The sequence below is a fragment of the Argopecten irradians genome, chromosome 3 (genome assembly GCF_041381155.1).
Source record: "Argopecten irradians isolate NY chromosome 3, Ai_NY, whole genome shotgun sequence".
NCBI lineage: Eukaryota > Metazoa > Mollusca > Bivalvia > Pectinida > Pectinidae > Argopecten > Argopecten irradians.
The window spans coordinates 28813503-28831750 of NC_091136.1; the positions used below are offsets into that span (position 1 = coordinate 28813503).

Consider the following 18248-nt stretch of genomic DNA (forward strand, 5'->3'; position numbering starts at 1 on the left):
TCTAGACTGTGAGTCGTGATGTAGAGGTCATAACGTTTATTAGTTTTCACTTTTATCACTAAACTGTTTTTAGTCAATTATCCTAGCTGTTTATAAAACGCAATCGCATATTTTTGTGATAGTCTCCGGTTTTCGGGGATTTGTATCCGGTTTGTCTCAATCCCGTTATCCTCCGGCTGATCTTAAAGAATCCCCTTATTTGTCAATAAAGTTGGATGAGGGAGTTTTCTATTTATGTTTATAGTACTGATGAATTTAAGATCTAAGGAACTATATACAGAGCTCATATAATCATATCGATATTTTAAGTATAAAATGCATTTCCATTGATTATGAATTGTCCTCATAATCAATATACACGGAAACTGAATTCCGAGAATAATGTTTCAAAGTGTGTTACTAATTGTACAACAGTGCATGACTAATACAGATAATTAATTAAAAAAAAAATCAGAAAATTAATTTTCAATGTAGTCTATATTTTCAACAATGAGTGTAAACAATGACATAAATAAAAACAAAAGCATTTTAACATCCGCCAATGCTCCGGAACTAACCGAACTATGACGACATTTACATCGATTGTGGTCAAGGCACTACATGTAACAAGTTCTTCAAATGACACTTGCAATTAACACCAAATATATTGACGTCATCAAATATCAGGGGAAACATATGAGCTTTAATAATGTCATTAGTACAGGATTGCTTTGTGTTATTTGATTATGATGAACAATAATATACATTAAAATTAATAAATAAAAATCCATCATTGTATTATGGAATTTGTATACCGCATCTTACTAACAAGAATCATCCCAAACGTTCTCTAAGAATCTCCCGATGTCAAATACAAATCTTATGATATTTGTAAACAATAATTTTCTCGCCATGATAATACCAGAATCGTCATATATATACATGGTTAATAGCACTCTCAATATTTACATAATTCTCAAGATCATGGATTCTAAAAATATCACACAAGTCTAACTTTCAAACTCGTTATGAAACATTGATTGAATGTAAATTGCTTTAGTAATTTTAAAAAGGAGTAAAATCACTAGAGTTGTTAAGTATCACAATTCTACAATTGCATGGTGCTACTAAAATAGTGGTAATAAGGTTTGAAGAGACAGTTTCTTCCAGTGATAGCAGGACTTATCGGACATAGAGGAAATCCGAAACTTCGTTTTTTTTCCATTTCGTAAATTATTTTTGTTGTTAGAGTTGAATAAAACGTTTGATATTCTCTCATTTTGTAACTTGATCCAAATTATTGAATACAGAACATTTTACGATGAATAATATACGTTTGGAGATGGACCTTGCATTTATACGCTCTCGTTTCTGCTCCAATCGTATCAAATCGGAAGTATTTAGACTTGGAATCACACTAAAACTATATATGGGTGGTTCAGATCCATTGTAATGAGCGCCAAAGACTATTATCACGTCTGTATTCTATCAGTTGTATACAAGAGTATTTGAACATGTTTTAAATCTATACATTCTAAACAGTGATAGGCTTACTGAGTTACTTGTGCAAATCTCGAAGACAAAAGAAGTCGCCTAAACCATGATGAGATTTTATAGAATAGTACACGCCTGTCCTTCTATCTTATAGCCGACAGGGCGTAGCACCGACACTATTGCATTATTTATCAACTGTTTCATCTTCTTTTGGTCGTCAGGCGAACACTCAATGTACGCTGACGCACCAAGTCGTCTCGCCATGGCAGCTCCGTCGGACTTGGATATGGGGCTGCGGCCACATCGTCTCAGCTCCTGAATCACAGTGGGTTCCCTACGTAAGTCTGTTTGTGTGTTGACCAATATAAATGGGGTGTCTCGCATTTGATTTTGGATGATTGGTATCCATTTCTTTTCGGCGTTGTTGAAAGACTCCGGTCTGACTGCAGAAAAACACACTACAAACACGTCGGTCCCCGGAAAAACGTTTTGTGTGACGTCAGAACAGGGGTCCTGAATAGGAAAAGAAAATGAAGAACGAAGATGGCTATTAGATTACACAAGATAGGAAGTACAGCATTAGGTTTTGTTCTAAGATAAGATGGTGTTTTGGAGAAATAAAGACACTGCAGGCATAGTTTGGTGTAGACATTATATTTTTATCTCTAGTGTGGTTATATGCGTTCGTTTGTTTACAGGGCATATGCTATCATTACTGACTAATATTATTTTTGAATATCAATGTGGTTTACCACTTGAAAACTATATGCACTGGTGCGTTGACAAATGCATGCTATCAGATGTAGACGTACATATGTACGTTTAATGGCTATGCAATGCCACAGGGAGGTGTTAAAGATTGGTCAAAGCAGTAGCAGCTTTTAACTTAGACTTGGAATTATATGCAACAATTAAAAGAAACACTTATGTTGCGTCGTAGGAATTGGAAATCGGTGCTATTCTGGGAGAATGAGATGATATCAATAAGCGATGAAGATCCGAATCGTTTGTATGAACGTAGATATCATTTCTGTCATTTCAACAGTTAATTTCAATTCTAGTTTGGCTTTCATGTTTTCACCAACTGTGCTATTTATCATTTGATTGTTACTGTCAGCCTGCATAGTGCTAATAAATTAAGCAAAATATTTGCTTTACCAGAGAAACATTTCTGAAAAAGTAACATACGCTAAAAACACGTAAAATAATACATGTAAGTAATTGGGAAAATCGCATGGAAATCAGCGACAATATTAGTTTGATCTCATTATTGCATTAAAACATGGACAACACACTTAACTCAACGTCCCATTAAGGAAGGTGTAAGAACAGTAACCCTAACAAGTAACGTGCTATTTTTTTTTACTTTTTATAAACTGGTGATTTAAGTGTCTAGGTAGTACACGAAGGCCAAGCACGTACATTTACCGACGTTGATCGATTGGGCATGGCACCTGACTGGAAACATAAGTCCTTATGGGATAGTGTTTAGTTGTGTATATCAATCTGGAAAGCCTTCACATAAACAGAAACATATCAATAAATGCGTCATTGGTATTGTTTAAACGACAAATACGCAGATATTGTTGTAATATATGAAAAGTACATGCATGGGATCATTCTGTATAATTACTTTCATAAGAAAATAAATCATGATTTGATACAGTATCAACTCATTATCTATGTACATGGTTGACCGGACTTCAAGACTGGACCTCAAGTTATGTTCGTGGTCAGAAAAACATGAGGATATACAGTATCTTGTTTCTTATACATTTTTATTGGTTTATATTAAATCGTATCCGTGTAAAATCTGTTACAAATGTGCTGGGAGCTGTTTTTGTAAGGAATCCCACCAGATAACATATTCATATTCAATGTGTATCCTGCTGTCCCCATGACCAGAATCTTGTCTCCTATATATACGGTGTCCGGTTATGATATCAAGGTATCTAAACTAGTTCTCGGGTAGCCCTCAGTAAAAGTAGATCTGACCTCATGATGAACTAGTCTGACGTTAAATAAACAAACAAATCCTCCAGGCTGCCGTGTTTACAGAAAATATCTTCTGGTCCTAACATAAATACAAACTAAGATGACATGTTTGTATACAAAAGTTTCGTTTTCTAGCTAAGTTCCATGTTTCATGTTGCCTTTTACTTTGGTATGTTGTTCGGTGCCATCTGTTTTTTGTGAGAATCAAAATCTGTAACATACTGTCACAATTGGATTGACTATTCAAAAGCTTTTTAAACGGCGCTTTTTGTTTTGAATTTTTATAAGAAACTTATTTATCACGTGGATGCATGGCATAGATTATGCATCAATGTGGCCATGCTTGTGACTATGCAAGATTGATAATCCTGTTGGACATCCGTATTGAATCGCAAAAACGAAAAAGCACGACATTATATATTTATCATATTTGTATACTTATATCCGTCTTTACACTTCCCATGAAATAAGGACAATGTAAATATATAATTTCTGAATATAACGCATATTCAAGAGGATTATTTGTACTTACCATTGATTTTGCCATTTAAAGGCTCTCGAAATAGCGCGATATGAGTATACAGTTCAGTTAAAACTGACCAAAAATATTAAATGTTTGGAAGTTTGCTTGAATTTTCTGGTATAAAGATGTCTTTGGTTTTACTTTTTGTGCGAAATATCATTTTTAAGGTTATAATATTGATTCATGATAAAATTTAGTGCATGTGTCCTATGGTTAATCAGTGTATTTATGACACTACCATCGCAATCGCAGAGTGACAGAAGTTCCTGTTATACCGAGTGTTTTACTGCAAATATATGTGTGTTACATTGATATATCACAACTATTGGATTAGTAATGTTGTAAAATAGACATATAAATTATTTCATTGCTTTTGATCAAACGTAATTTACATCGATGATGTTAAGTAAATGTATTACGGCTGTATAACGCTTAAGAATGTAAATATATGAAATCTAGAATTGCAAAAATTGATTAAAGAGAGTGCTTAAAGGCCCATAACCTTTCCGGAGCAAAATATAAAGGTTTCTTAAAGAACATTAATAACATCAGAAAATGCATACCGATGACCTAAAATAAGGTTACGACACCAAACATATGCAAGATTTCCTGCGTAATATATGAAAACAGTGGAGAGTCCATTCGCTGTTTTGCCGTCTGGCGCAGTGATAGTCAACTACCGCGCGGTATTTAGGACGACGGTGGGAAACATAATACGACCCGCGTTATGAAAATAAACATTTTATTTATTTTAATCAAATCGTTCAGAATGTGATGATAAATGTTGTATTAACGGTAAGTTAATAATTGTTAAGACTCTACAAAATTATCGATTTTGTTTTACATTCCCATTTTGAAAATTAAAAGCCGTTTCGGAAAGGTAGTGGGCCTTTAAGGTGCGGATGAATATTATAACTCATTCAACTTCTAACAGTACCAAAACAATCCCAGCGACAATATATTCTGAACAGGTCATCTTAAAGTACATTAGCAGATTATTTACGGCGCAACGAATAGGACTGTATTGCGGGTTGTGTGAAGCCCTACAGTAGAATAAACAAAATGTTTAGTAAACAGCAGAAACACGTGTTGTGGAAATGACTTCCGACAGCTATTGACAGATGGATGTATATACACAATAATTACCGGTATACTACATACCTGGAGGCTTACGTGTGTGTGGTGTACGATCAAGGTGCGTCATTGAAACACGACTAGGTTAGACAATTCATGAAAGTAAAGGCTTCGTGGGTGTATTTGTTTGGATATTTCTAGATATATCAAGGATGAAGAGAAAAGTGTAATGGAAGTATATTATTAAAAGAGAAAATTTTCAGCCTCAAGAATCGTTAGATAAATCGATCTGAGTAAACTTAAGACTGACATCTTTTGTTTCCAAAGTGTCGTTTACTGAAAGACCATGGTTTTATTTATTTTGCCGAAAAAGAAAAACCTTTCGGAGACATTGACAAATTGCTTAATAACACATAACCTGTTTCTACCTTTTTTCTAACCTGCTTGAAAATATTCCAAAAAATTACATCGCGTAAGTAATGGAAGCATTTTTAAATGTCTGTAGGAAAAGGAAAAAATAGAATTGGATGTTAAATTCCTTATTTTTTAAGTACAGATATTTTTGCTAAAATTCATCGATAATTACAAGTAACACTAGTTTGGTAATTTTTGATGCTTCATGGAGAAAGCATGTCATCGGATATACGTCCTAGGGACTCTGGGCGCTTGTCTAAATATTGAGACAATCTAGGTACTTATTTTATATAAAAATTGCTGAGTATCACAGTGAACACGTGGTGTACCTGACCACCGTCAGGTATTATTTCAAACCCACGTGGATCGTCACGCCGGCATATATCTTACCTGTTCTAAGGTGTCAATCAGTTGGAGGTGATATCTTTTCCCTGATATGCAAATGTTCCCTATATCAACAACAGAAAAAAACAAAAACCTGTCAGTCACTAATAAAAGAGTGATATTCGGCCAAAGGATAAAGTCCGAGAGATCACATGTAACCACCTGACCACTCACCGTAATATAACAAAGTTAGGTCCCACAAAGTCTGGCGCGTATCCAGGTCACTAGCTAATTTCGATGTTTTTTATCATTAAATCACATGATTTGAACTTTAGAGTTTTGGTTATTTTGAATGATTTTTAAAGTAAAAGAAAAGTTTGGGAAAACCCAACAACTGTTAGATTATCCAAATATTGTTTTAATGTCATATGAATCTTCTTATATTATATTGCTGTTACCTTGAAATCAACCTTTAATGGGGTGAAAACTGTACATGTACTTGCAAACAAAAACTTTTCGAGTCCTTTATTGCCAATGAATGTATTTCGCAGGATGAAAAAAGAAGCCTGAACCAAATATGTTACTGTATTATATCAAAGATTGATAAGAATACATATGATATATAATTACCTACCATATCATTATAATATAAAAATTAACACAGTAAAAGTAATCTACACACGTGTATGACACTCATATGTATGTATCACCGAATTAGAATTAGGTGTCATATAAGAATTTATATCACATTGAAATTAATTAGTTACTTTAAAATGGGCAAAATAATGAAGAAAATGGAATGCAAGTTATGTAATAGCCAAGGCCGTGTCCAAACGGCGTAAACATGTACATATATGGCACAAGTGGAAAGTTATGAAATAATATTACATTTGTATAAACTATTATTACGCATCTGCAAGAAGGATGTGACGAGAGACAGAATGAGCACATGACACGGAATCACTGACCCAAATCAACGACAACAAACCAAAAATAGCTCCCATCGTGTCTGCTAACATAAACATTACAATAATCACCGAAACAGTTAACTCATAGACAGATGCAGTTTAGAAATGGTTTGGTCTTAGAGAGAACTTTTTTCAATAATACATACCTGCATAGTTGTCGAAGACTGGTGGTAGATGCTGAGTCTCGGGGAATTTATTAGTGGCGTAACATACTAACATACTAGTTTTACCAACGGCATCATCCCCTATTACCACACACTTAATAAAGTTCGTTCTTAGAATCACCATGGTTAATCCGCTACGTCAATTAAGGATTAAGAATGTCACTCATTGTCACGTGAAAAAATATGATAAAAAATCTTTGCCGTTTCAGTCCAGAGCTACACGACGACCGAGAAAGGCATCCCTTTGTTTTCGTGTGAAGTTCTAACTAGGTGTCTATCCCGCCAACTTATAAATCAGAGTTTGTCACGTGCTCGCCCAGGTAAAATCTCACAGGTATTCCTGAGGAGTTTATCAGCAATCCTGTGTATACAGCCATATATGGGGGCCATCGAGTTATGCGATTTCCTATCAGATAGTCCACATAAATGTTTGTGTACTTTAAAGTGAAATCGACAGTTCACATAAATACTCCAATCGTATCTCTGGGTCATTCTGGCCCTAAATTGTGGTCAGTTGTTAATTTAAGTCCTGTCGCCTTTCCATTATGATTTTTGGGTTTAAAAGTCTGCTGTAAATGGGCATATTGATAGACTTTAAATTGGCAGTTTATGACTCTCCCACTCCTAGACCTTATGGACCCTCCCTAATCTGTCTGATGTAATAAATCAAACATCTATCCAATACACTTAATAATTCCAATTTTTTATCAAGAGAAAAACCAGTATTACGAGAGACTTAATGATGAAATGAAATGTCTAATTTCATGCTAAGCACATGATGTTATGATGAATAATTGTAAGCCAGATATTGCCAGAAGCCAGAATAATAAAGTTTGATGGAGTCGGTTTGAGAAAATTGGTCAAGAAAAAAATTGCTTGATTATGGTATAATACAGCCAAAGATTCGTTGTTGAGATAACGAAATTGATCTCAGCGATATCATTCAAGCCGGCGAGGTTACCTGTTTAGGAATATCTGATAGAGTTAGTGGGTCAATTTCCGAAAATGACAATCATGTGTCAGAGAGTTTTACATTTAAAATGGAAAGCTTGTCAAACAAAAGATGATCTAACACTCAAATACATGTAAAATTGACCGCGAAAGGCCACGTAGGCATAGAAATGATCAGAGAGCCAGATTTAGCATAAAAACAAAGAAAAATGTAATAATATAGTTTCATATACTATAATTCGTTGTTTTCATGCTTGCTGTTAAACCACGAATATATAACAACAAATTGAGTTTACATAGTAACTCCATCGGCTAATCACGGATATTGACAGTCACAAAATAATATCTAAGATCCAAACCAGGAATGGAAGTACACACGAAATATGTCATGTTATACAGTATAATACATTATGGTGTAGGAAAAATGTGATGTCATAGCTGATGCACATGTGTGGATAAATTATTAAATACAGGTATTCATTTCATAACAACGCTGTTATATGAAATGTATGTCATATAATATCTAATCGCTGCAAAATCACAGTTTTGATGCAGCAATATGTCTATATATAACAAGGGGTACATATTGAATGAATTAATTTGAATCCTTTTCGAATAACATCCACACTTCTAAGAATCTCTCAAAAAATTGTTTTTAATCATATAATGATCAGTGTTCTGCTAAATGGTTGATGTTCAAGTTAAAGCTAGAATGATATGCATTATGATATAGTATTTTTTTTAAACAATTGAAGCGAATTTCACAATTTTAACATCCTTGTTCATATTGAACCAAACAGATCGTTTACTTTATACATCTTTTACACCAAAATGTAGAAAGACAAATGTTCTTCTCTCTTTCTCTTTTCACTTACAAATTTCCTCTCACGTTCAAATACATATTCGCACGAATTTCAATGTTTGCAGCTAGATAACGTAAGATCCACATGTATTCGATGACTGAACATCACATAAACGCTTTATATACATAAAATATTGATTGTTGTATTGTATTGAGGGATATATTATAAGTAAATGCAACTTAACCTTGTAGATATAATAGGTAACTTTATGACGTGTTAGATTTAGCATTTCCTTTTCTTCTAGTTTTACACTTCGTATATTATTGCCTGAAAACTAGAAATACAGTTTGCATAAATGGTAATAAAATCATAAATTATAAAATTAAAAATAAAATTATAAACTTGGTATGAATGCATTAACCTTCATAAAAACGATTATTGGTGAAATATATTTTGTTGTCTCGGATTAACCATGCTCTGGTTAAGGGGAAATATAATGAATAACATAATGTGAAGCGTAATATAAGGAGCACAGTAAAATTCTGAATTAGCAGTAACTATATCCCATATCTGTGTAGCTATCTTGGTGATGTTTACTTTTAAACAATTTTCGTAACATAACTGTAATATTATCGCGTGTGGCCATGATCAAATGTAAAGGTAAACAACATAGGTCGATAAGTCTGACCGCACCCTAGATATATAGGAATCCCATGTACATATTTACCTGTCAATGCCCTGATTACCTGTATGATGTATCACCTACATATACCTATATACACTAAGCTGAGTCGGTCACCGCACATGTGCATACGTTCATATTATTAATATTTACAACAAACAACAAAATAATAATAATTCTACATTAATATACTCACATTGTCATGCTGTCATATTTACAAATTCACCTTTTCTATTTTTTTAAACCACTGTTATTGATATTATTTTTTGTGCATTTTGAGCAGTACGCGAATCTGATTTAATTTGTTTCAATATAAGCTATGGTCATCACAATACATGACTATTCCCGACAAGTAAAACTGAAAGGATACCTCAGCGTATAAAATGTAATTCCCTAATAACGTATTCTAACGATCACATTTGCATATTCTAGTCTGCTTGGGCGTTAGTCTAGGTGGAAAATGCTGTAAAAAGTTACAAACATCATGCAATGTCGATCGTATGGAAGTATATTACTTTTTTGATTTACTGGCCTTGGTTACGTCACATTTTAATCTGAAATAGTTTATCTTTTAAATTTCTGAAACAAAGATACTGTTATCCTGAGGTATATATGAACACCTTAAGATTGATGAATACCTTCAGAATTGTATATCAACACCTTCAGATTTATATATGAACAGAATTATATACGATCACCTGCAGAAACAAATATGAGCACCTTCATAACAAAACTTTTCCTAACACCGGTTTCATACTTCTGAAGGAGATTGCGCCATATACCTGTTTCCTATTAATAGACTAAGTTGTGGTATATCACTGAAATGTGATAAATATATAATCATGTGGAATTATTAATGATAAAATTATATACAGAGATGTAATTAATATGTTACGTCTTTCGTATTTTTGTGTAATATTGAAACCTTTCCATCAGTGTAACCATCAGTGTAATTATCCAAGGACTTCGTTATATGTTATGTTTTATATATATATCAAATGCGTTACTAATGAATAATCATTCAAACAGGATTATATATATATCAAATGCGTTACTAATGAATAATCATTCAAACAGGATGACATGATTATTGGAACATTTAGGTATAGTTTTGGCTAAGTGTTTATTTAATTCTACTTATTCCGCTTCGCCAGTTGCAGTACTTATGATCTACAGCAGTTACGTATTCAGATGTTACCCCGAAATTACTTTTGATTCATATAAAATATTATTCGATGATTAATGTTGGAGACAAATCCTTGACATGTCCTTGAGTTTTTATCATGTTATGTGTTATTTGAACATGTCTGTACACACTGATCATACGTTTTGTTATCATGGTAGTTTCCTGGTATCACTCTCGGAACACTGATAGGGAGATACATCCTTATTGTTATCTTCTATCTATATATAACAATGAACTTTGAAATAGTTAAGGAAGTAGTTGTAAATTTGAAAAATACCATAGAGATCTATTTTACGGTGATCATTATCTATAAATAAGCCATAGTTAGATATTTACATTACACTTTTCATTCCAATATAAAGCACCTTCCGACAAGATAGACACAACACAATACTTTCAGTTATATCATTTGTTGTCGTATAAACATTTGATTTTATAAAAAAAGGAACAAAATATAAAGAAAACAGAAAAAAACAATAGAGGTATATTTTTCAAGCCAATACACAAAAGACTTTAGTACCTATATTTTTGTTTTGTTTTGACCTTGTTACAAAATAATGATTTATAGATACTTATATTTTGCAAAGTGTATGTAAAGGGACATTTTACAATCCTTTACCGATAGCTATCACCTATTACATCCTATATTTGTTTCAAGGTCATTAGAACGTGATAAAAGGATGGATTTTGTATCCGTGTACGGCGATAGAACCTAAACTGTGTTGATAAAATATATCATCAAAGACACATATCATGCGGTGACTAAAAGTACTTCAGAGTTCAAAAATAAGTACATTTGTAATCAGCTGATGTAATTTGATGTAATCTCATAAAATACAGATTCCCATTATCATTGCGTTTGATAAACGTGATAAAAATGAACATTGATATGATAAACTTTGATTGGATGGTTTAGATATGGGTCAACACGTATTTACGCTCATTATTTATTCTACAACCATTAACTGTACAAGGAATGAGATTTGTGTTACCACAATAGCTCTAAAGCGACTTGCAGTTAGATTAATTGACTATCAATTAAGAATAAATAACAACACAAGAATAGTGAAATATGTTTGAAGAATAAATATCGAATGTAACTACTGTCTTTGATCAATTCAAACGAAAAATATAACCAGAATTAAGAAATATATTGAAAATGAAATTATTTAAAGGAAATGTAAGGTATAAATGAAACATCTATGATTCAGTCTTCATATGATACGAAAGATAATTGATTTGTTACATATATTATCTATTTCATAGATGACTTTAGTAGGCTGTTTATCCAGTGATCAGTCTTTTTGAAAAAAATGTATTTTAAGCTTTCTATAGTCCTTAATAATTATCATTTTTCCTAGATATTACACGTAATTATATGCATAAAACGAAACGGGAATGTTTTTGGCGATTGAGTTTGTAGGCCTGAGCACACTTGATGTTTTTTAAATAACATATTTGAATGAAAAAAACCCTACTGAATCTCGGATCTTAGATTGTCTTAGTCATGATATCATTTTTTTCTTGACAGACATTGTAAGGAGAGTTTATGAAGGTGGTTATTTGATATTGGACAAGATCTTCATATTGATGCATATGTTAGTCCTATTCTCATTGTTGTTACTCAGGGGATGGGCGGAAAATAATAACATTTATCTTGCTGGGAGTGAAATAGATTGGATACAATTTTTTCTTTACATGCTGTTATTTTAACCTGTTGACCTTGCTAGTGAGACTCATCTTTTAGTGAATGTGAATAGTCTTTCACAATATATTTAAGTTCACTGATTCGTGAAGATATTTTAAAGTACATAGCTATGAACGTTTTGCCAGCATCTTATAGCATTTAGCTTCTCCTTTCGGCATCAAGGATAAACCTTGTCATGTAACTTAGTAATTATTAGTTTATTGTATTTGGAAATAAATAATATGTTTTTTTTAAATGACACAAAACATTACAAGGAAAAGCAAGAATGAAATTTTAAATAAAGTACAGCATTATGTTAATGAAGCGTTTATAATGCAGCATATATCCGAATAGATATGTCTGATAGGTTATCGAGTTACATAGTAAATTATCTTTTGTGATGTTGCTGTAATTTGTTTTAATTGGTGACGTCAGATATATCTACATTGATTTAATTACGTCAAGTAAATATTCCAGTTTAAAATTCATAGAAATTCAATAAGGCAATCTTAACTATACCTACCACAAATGTTTGTCTAATTGATATAAAAATACTGACGCATTTTTACTATCGAGACAAATCTTTATTCTTTAATCAGTGTTATATGACAAATTGTGTTCATTAAGGGTGTAAGCACTAAACAGACTTTCATCAGGAAAAAAACTATTAAGTACGGAAATAAGGGTATACATAGGACAAACACTTTTGTTATCTTTATCCACACTGGCTGATTATAAATATAGTAGCTTTGAAAATTAAATATGCCCACAGAATACTTATCATAGCCAATGAATAAAACCTAGCCATAGGCTTAGTCGGTGAGGCGGTAAACCAGAAGATAACTAAGTAAAATCTTTTATCCGATAACCACTGCCGGATAAACGTTATCCGTCAATACGAAATGTTTTATCCGTCAATACGATCACGTGAACTTAAACTTTCTAGTGAATAAAACGTTATTCATTCTCCGCTTAAAAGTGACGTCACGTTCAAAATCTTACATGGCAGTGTCGTCTTTTTCATGGCTTATGGTAAAAGTATGTATTGTAAAGTAATTTTTTGATGGGTAATTATTGCTTTTTCAGTGTTTTCTTATTGTTTCAGTGATATTACCCACTGAATGGAATTACTGGTACTGTTTGCGAATTTGCTTTCGTTTTGAATGTCATAATGGTTGCAGGATAAACAGAAAACATGGTTAGTACCTGACACTACAATTTCGTCTCGTCATCTCGGCTTTCCTAAGTCTCGCACCAGAATAAACCTTGTATTGTAAGATACTAACCTTGTATTCTTTATATTATTATGTAATAAACAGTAGATCTTGGTAACTAAGTAAAATATTATTATTATGCAATAAACAATAGATCTTGGACACATTGTTTCAATGCTAACCACAAAATATAACACGTGTACTTCATTGCCTCTCGCAGACTCATATGTTGGCAGATCTGTTGTACCAAATGAACCTCTTCCATCACTTAATTAAACGGTATCAAATACCAGGCTAGTTTGTTTCCGTCTGTTACACGCCACAGTGTAACATGTAACTGTCGTTTGTAAGATGTTTTTGAGGCTGGTGTCTATATAGTGACATATCTGCAAAAGAAAGGGAAACGCTGAGGTATCTTTTCAGTTTTTCTTATCGAGAATAGTCATGTATTGTTGTTACTCATTATACCAAATAGTTGTACTGTAGTTAAACTGTGACCAATGGGTTGACCACCTTCTTTCTCTACGAGTATGGTTTAGCAAGATACATTGTAGCACAATCGGAAACAAGTATTTAGAATATCAAAGTATGTTTCTGTCAATGTATAACAATAACAAAAAGGAAAATTCATCCTTCCTATTTTTTAGAATTAATGATACAGCATGTCAACAATATATTTTTAGAATGGACTAAAATATATCGAGTTGAAACAATTTATTATAGTAATTTAGATGTAAATGAGACCAAAATATATGACCAATACAACCAGATTTCTGAACTGTAAAGTTTTTTAATACTATAAATCTATAAAAACATTACATCGGAACACAGTGGGATCCGGATCACACAAGGATCGGTTTCATCATCATACTGTAGATGGCAGATAAAGGTTTCAATTATTTAACTAAATAATCAGATAACGAAACATTTATTTTTTACTTTCAAATAGCATATCTTACTTACGAAATATATGATCATTTGTTACAATAGAAAAGGTTAGAAGTTTCAGGCATTATATAGACGAATTCTGAAGGAATTTATATAAGATGAAAAAGACAATGTGATGAGTAATACAGGTAAGCTCCTGGTCAGGTAAGGACACATCAGGTAATGACAGGTGAGAAAAAGCTAGCAGACGGAACACGTTACAATAAATCATCACCCCTCATCATTACGAAGGCTACACAGTGTCAGACACCTGATTTATAATGTCACAAGTATGTACCATGACGTCTACTTGAAACGATCCACGTCCAGGAAATAGCCTAATTGTTATATTATATCAGTTTTATTGATTTAGAGAATGACATTTCATTTTATCTCTATCTTCATACCTTTACTCTATATAAGTTGGGCATACTATGAAAGGTTATTCTAGCATTTTAACTCTGGTCTTTAGAAAGAATGAGGTACAAATAGTCTTTTTTCAGTTATGTGATCAAATATTTAATACATCTTTATATATCTAAAGTATGTAATATGTTTCGTCTTAAAATATAACATTTAAATGTCAATTAAGATGTTACACAAGTTTTCTGTATTCGTTATTCGTTTCTCAGTTTTAGTGAGCAGTTCATGCGGATATTAACTATGTTGCGAAAAAAGTCTTTTGGATAAATTAATTGCGGCAATGTATGCAAAGCAATTCTGAAACATTGTAGTCACAAAAAAATAAGGATATTTTTATAGTATATTTCTCTTTGAAGATTGGGAGGAATGTGAAACATACCAATTGGTATTTTGATATGATAACTTCGTCTATCGTTATCGTTAACCGACTGAAACGCATTTCAATTAACCACACTGTACAAATAACATGTATTTTAATTTCTAATAATTAAAATAATGCTGTACTAAATCTATATCATTATCTAGCCACAATATACTTAGTACTTTTTTCAGGCTAATTCGGGTGTTTCGAGAGAAATAAAATGAAATGAATTAGCCAGATCTATACGAAACGTACCAGTCATGTGATACTGTTAATTTCATTTCTGACATTTTATTTATATCAAACAACGATTAAAAGAATTACCAAAACCACAAATATGCAATATATGTTTGAGATAGAAATATTTCTGATGACATGTATCATATCATGACATCAGGTTGATAGTATCAATCGACTCTAATCCTGTCAAATTTACTACTGACTTGTCCAATTGATTTGTAAGGAAGGTAATTATTGTGTGAAATAGGTATATTTTGTCACACTCTAATGTGACTTTAATTATCTCTCTTGAGAAAGTAGTACGTAACGGAGTTAAAGTTGTGAAAACTGTATAAGTGTTATACATATTTTTCTCCGTCTGCCTGAGGTTTAAACTTTCTAATTTTACCACTTTTTATAAAAAGGCAGCACTGGAAGTATCTTTAATTATAAAAGTAAAAAATTTTTTTAACGTGTACACGTGAAAAATAGGCTCGAAAGATGCCGAATCATTCCGAACTCTTCCGAACATCGTCGCGACAATCTCGAAGTAAAACGAGAGTTGTGAAACCAAGAGAAAATATCAACAATTTTTCAAAAACAAAATATGTGGTCGACCTCATCAGACTCTATCTACAAAGAAAATAATGTTCGCACATTACAATATTTGATACACACAACATTTTACGGTAATGTGTAATTGGACGTTTCAAATACTCAATCTGTGGACATATACCAGCATGATTTGCTCATATAGGCCAGAAGGAAAACGTAAACAAACACATGTGTGCTTACGCTAGTTACCTGGCTCACCACGTGGTGAGCCAGGTAACTAGCGTGCACGTGCAGGTCGTGTCGAACGTCAGTCACGTGATACGATTAGGAATCCGACAAAACTCGAAGTCACTGAACATGACGGTGATTTATTCAAAACCAGGAATATATGATTCCTAGATTTCGGCTCTCTTATAGGCCGACATATGCTTTTGGGGAGCTAAATCATCAAGCTACATGTCAATGTTTAAACATCAAATGTTTAAGTTACATATCGGTACAGTGAAATTAGCAGCAATACAACTTTAAGAGAAAGAAGCTGATCCAAAATCATTATCCATATATCCTGTCTGTATCTACATTTCCGTTTCCTCTAAAGGCGGAATTTAAGACAAAAACAAAGGAATTTGTTTTTTTTATTATTAAAGAAAACTCTTAATGTATGTCATATATCAAATAACGGTAGTATATACATCATGGTGCGTATTTCTACGATTGCTGTTATTCAGGATATTAACTTCATTTAAAAGTTCTTAATGCAATTTATTTCATAAAATATCTGGCGAAAATGTTGAAATCTAATTGGTTTCAGCAATTTGAGGTTATCGTAAACGGAACTACAAAATTAGATGTGAATGACTTAAATGCTGAAATTCGAAATAATAACTTCTTAGAAGAAAAGAATTCCCAGCAAATTATTACAATAAATATACTGCTATTCATTAGGTATTACAACTTTAAAAGCCAGGAGTGGTGAGGTGGAGCGTTTTATTTGGCAACCAGATCAATTGAAGTTGACAGTGAAAGCTAAAATATCTACAATTTCTTTGGTAAGTTTTAGCAAATGATATACATCTCCAAACACTCAATTTAAAACTATCGCATAACAAAATTGCCGTAGCATATCAAATTATTGAACTCGTTGAATAGTTCATATTATATAGCCATTCACTTAGGATACTCTATAACGTGGATTGGTATTATAAGGACGAGATGTTGTTGGTGTACTATAGAGGTATCTGAATCACAATACAACATCCTCGATATTCCAGGGGTTAATATCACTGTGGTTATATCAACCCCTGGAATATTTCATAGCAAAACTGAAGGCTCGGCGGGCGACACCAGATAGGACAAGTAGTTTGGTCCTTTGATGTACATCAAAAGAATCGGAAAACTGCACACTGTGGTTGACTGTGTTGCTTTATAGTGGGGATTCGCTGTCTCTGTAATCTTCAAAGGAAGTCTCTACTGATCTGTCATCGATCTTTTATTATAACGACAGTAAAATAACCCCTGCAATATCGAAGATGTATCCCAGATTTTGGAGAAGTTGTTGATTGCCAGACCTTGAGTAAAATTACTTGAGTTGCTAACGGTCATTTTACTGTGGTCAGGTTGCGTTTAAATCATTGTTACCACTATGCTACTTTAGGGTGTAGATTAAGACCACACATGTGGAAATTGGCAGGGGAGACAAATAAAAGTCATAGACAACGTAACAGTGTATAAATCTTTTTATGATAAAAGTTTACCGGTTTAATGGTTGAGTAATTGTCCTTATGACTGATAGTAATGACATGAGAAATGTCTTTGTCCTGTTGACGGCTTTAATCAATAAACAACTTGTATATCATTCTAACAGAAGACTCCTGCATGTTATCTATTTGAACTTAAAATTGAAAATAATTTCTAATCCAATCTTCAAGAGATATTTTATTTTTACTTCTGGTGTAAATTTACGTTATATTCTTTTATGAAAGAAAATAATACTAGTGCAGAACTGGAAACTAAGCTAGATGTATAAAAGGGGAAATTTACTTAAATAGAATGGTAATCAAAATCATATAAAGGATTCTATATATTTCTTTCCCCTGTTTATTCTTTCTTGGTAACACCAAAGAAATATAAATGAAATATGTAATTATAAAAACAAATGTCTCCTAAGCTTTAATACTTTTAATGATAACGATTTTTATTTACTGTACCGATGCCATTTTTATTTCGCTTTGGTTTGTCGTGGATATCTCGATTTTCATTAGGAAAAAGGTCATATGAATGGAACAGATACAGATTGATTAGCAAT

General features: G+C 32.7%; 1 protein-coding gene across 1 annotated transcript; it reads right to left on the reverse strand.

Moving 5' to 3' along the window:
* Positions 1-458: 458 nt before the first annotated feature.
* LOC138318116 (cdc42 homolog) lies at positions 459-7267 on the reverse strand. The gene is made up of 3 exons (XM_069260228.1): positions 6918-7267; positions 5870-5928; positions 459-1986 (listed from the first exon to the last, which is right to left on the reverse strand). The coding sequence occupies exons 1-3, from the start codon at positions 7057-7059 to the stop codon at positions 1591-1593; spliced, it is 597 nt and encodes a 198-aa protein (XP_069116329.1). The 5' UTR covers positions 7060-7267; the 3' UTR covers positions 459-1590.
* Positions 7268-18248: the final 10981 nt, after the last annotated feature.

What these genes read in the sequence shown, in the direction of transcription:
- LOC138318116 (XM_069260228.1), bottom strand. Translation starts at nt 7,059, where the DNA reads ATGGTGATTCTAAGAACGAACTTTATTAAGTGTGTGGTAATAGGGGAT. An exon ending in AGTCTTCGACAACTATGCAG is followed by an intron (nt 5,929 to 6,917) that starts GTATGTATTATT and finishes TTGTTGATATAG; the next exon opens with GGAACATTTGCATATCAGGG. An exon ending in TGATTGACACCTTAGAACAG is followed by an intron (nt 1,987 to 5,869) that starts GTAAGATATATG and finishes TTTCCTATTCAG; the next exon opens with GACCCCTGTTCTGACGTCAC.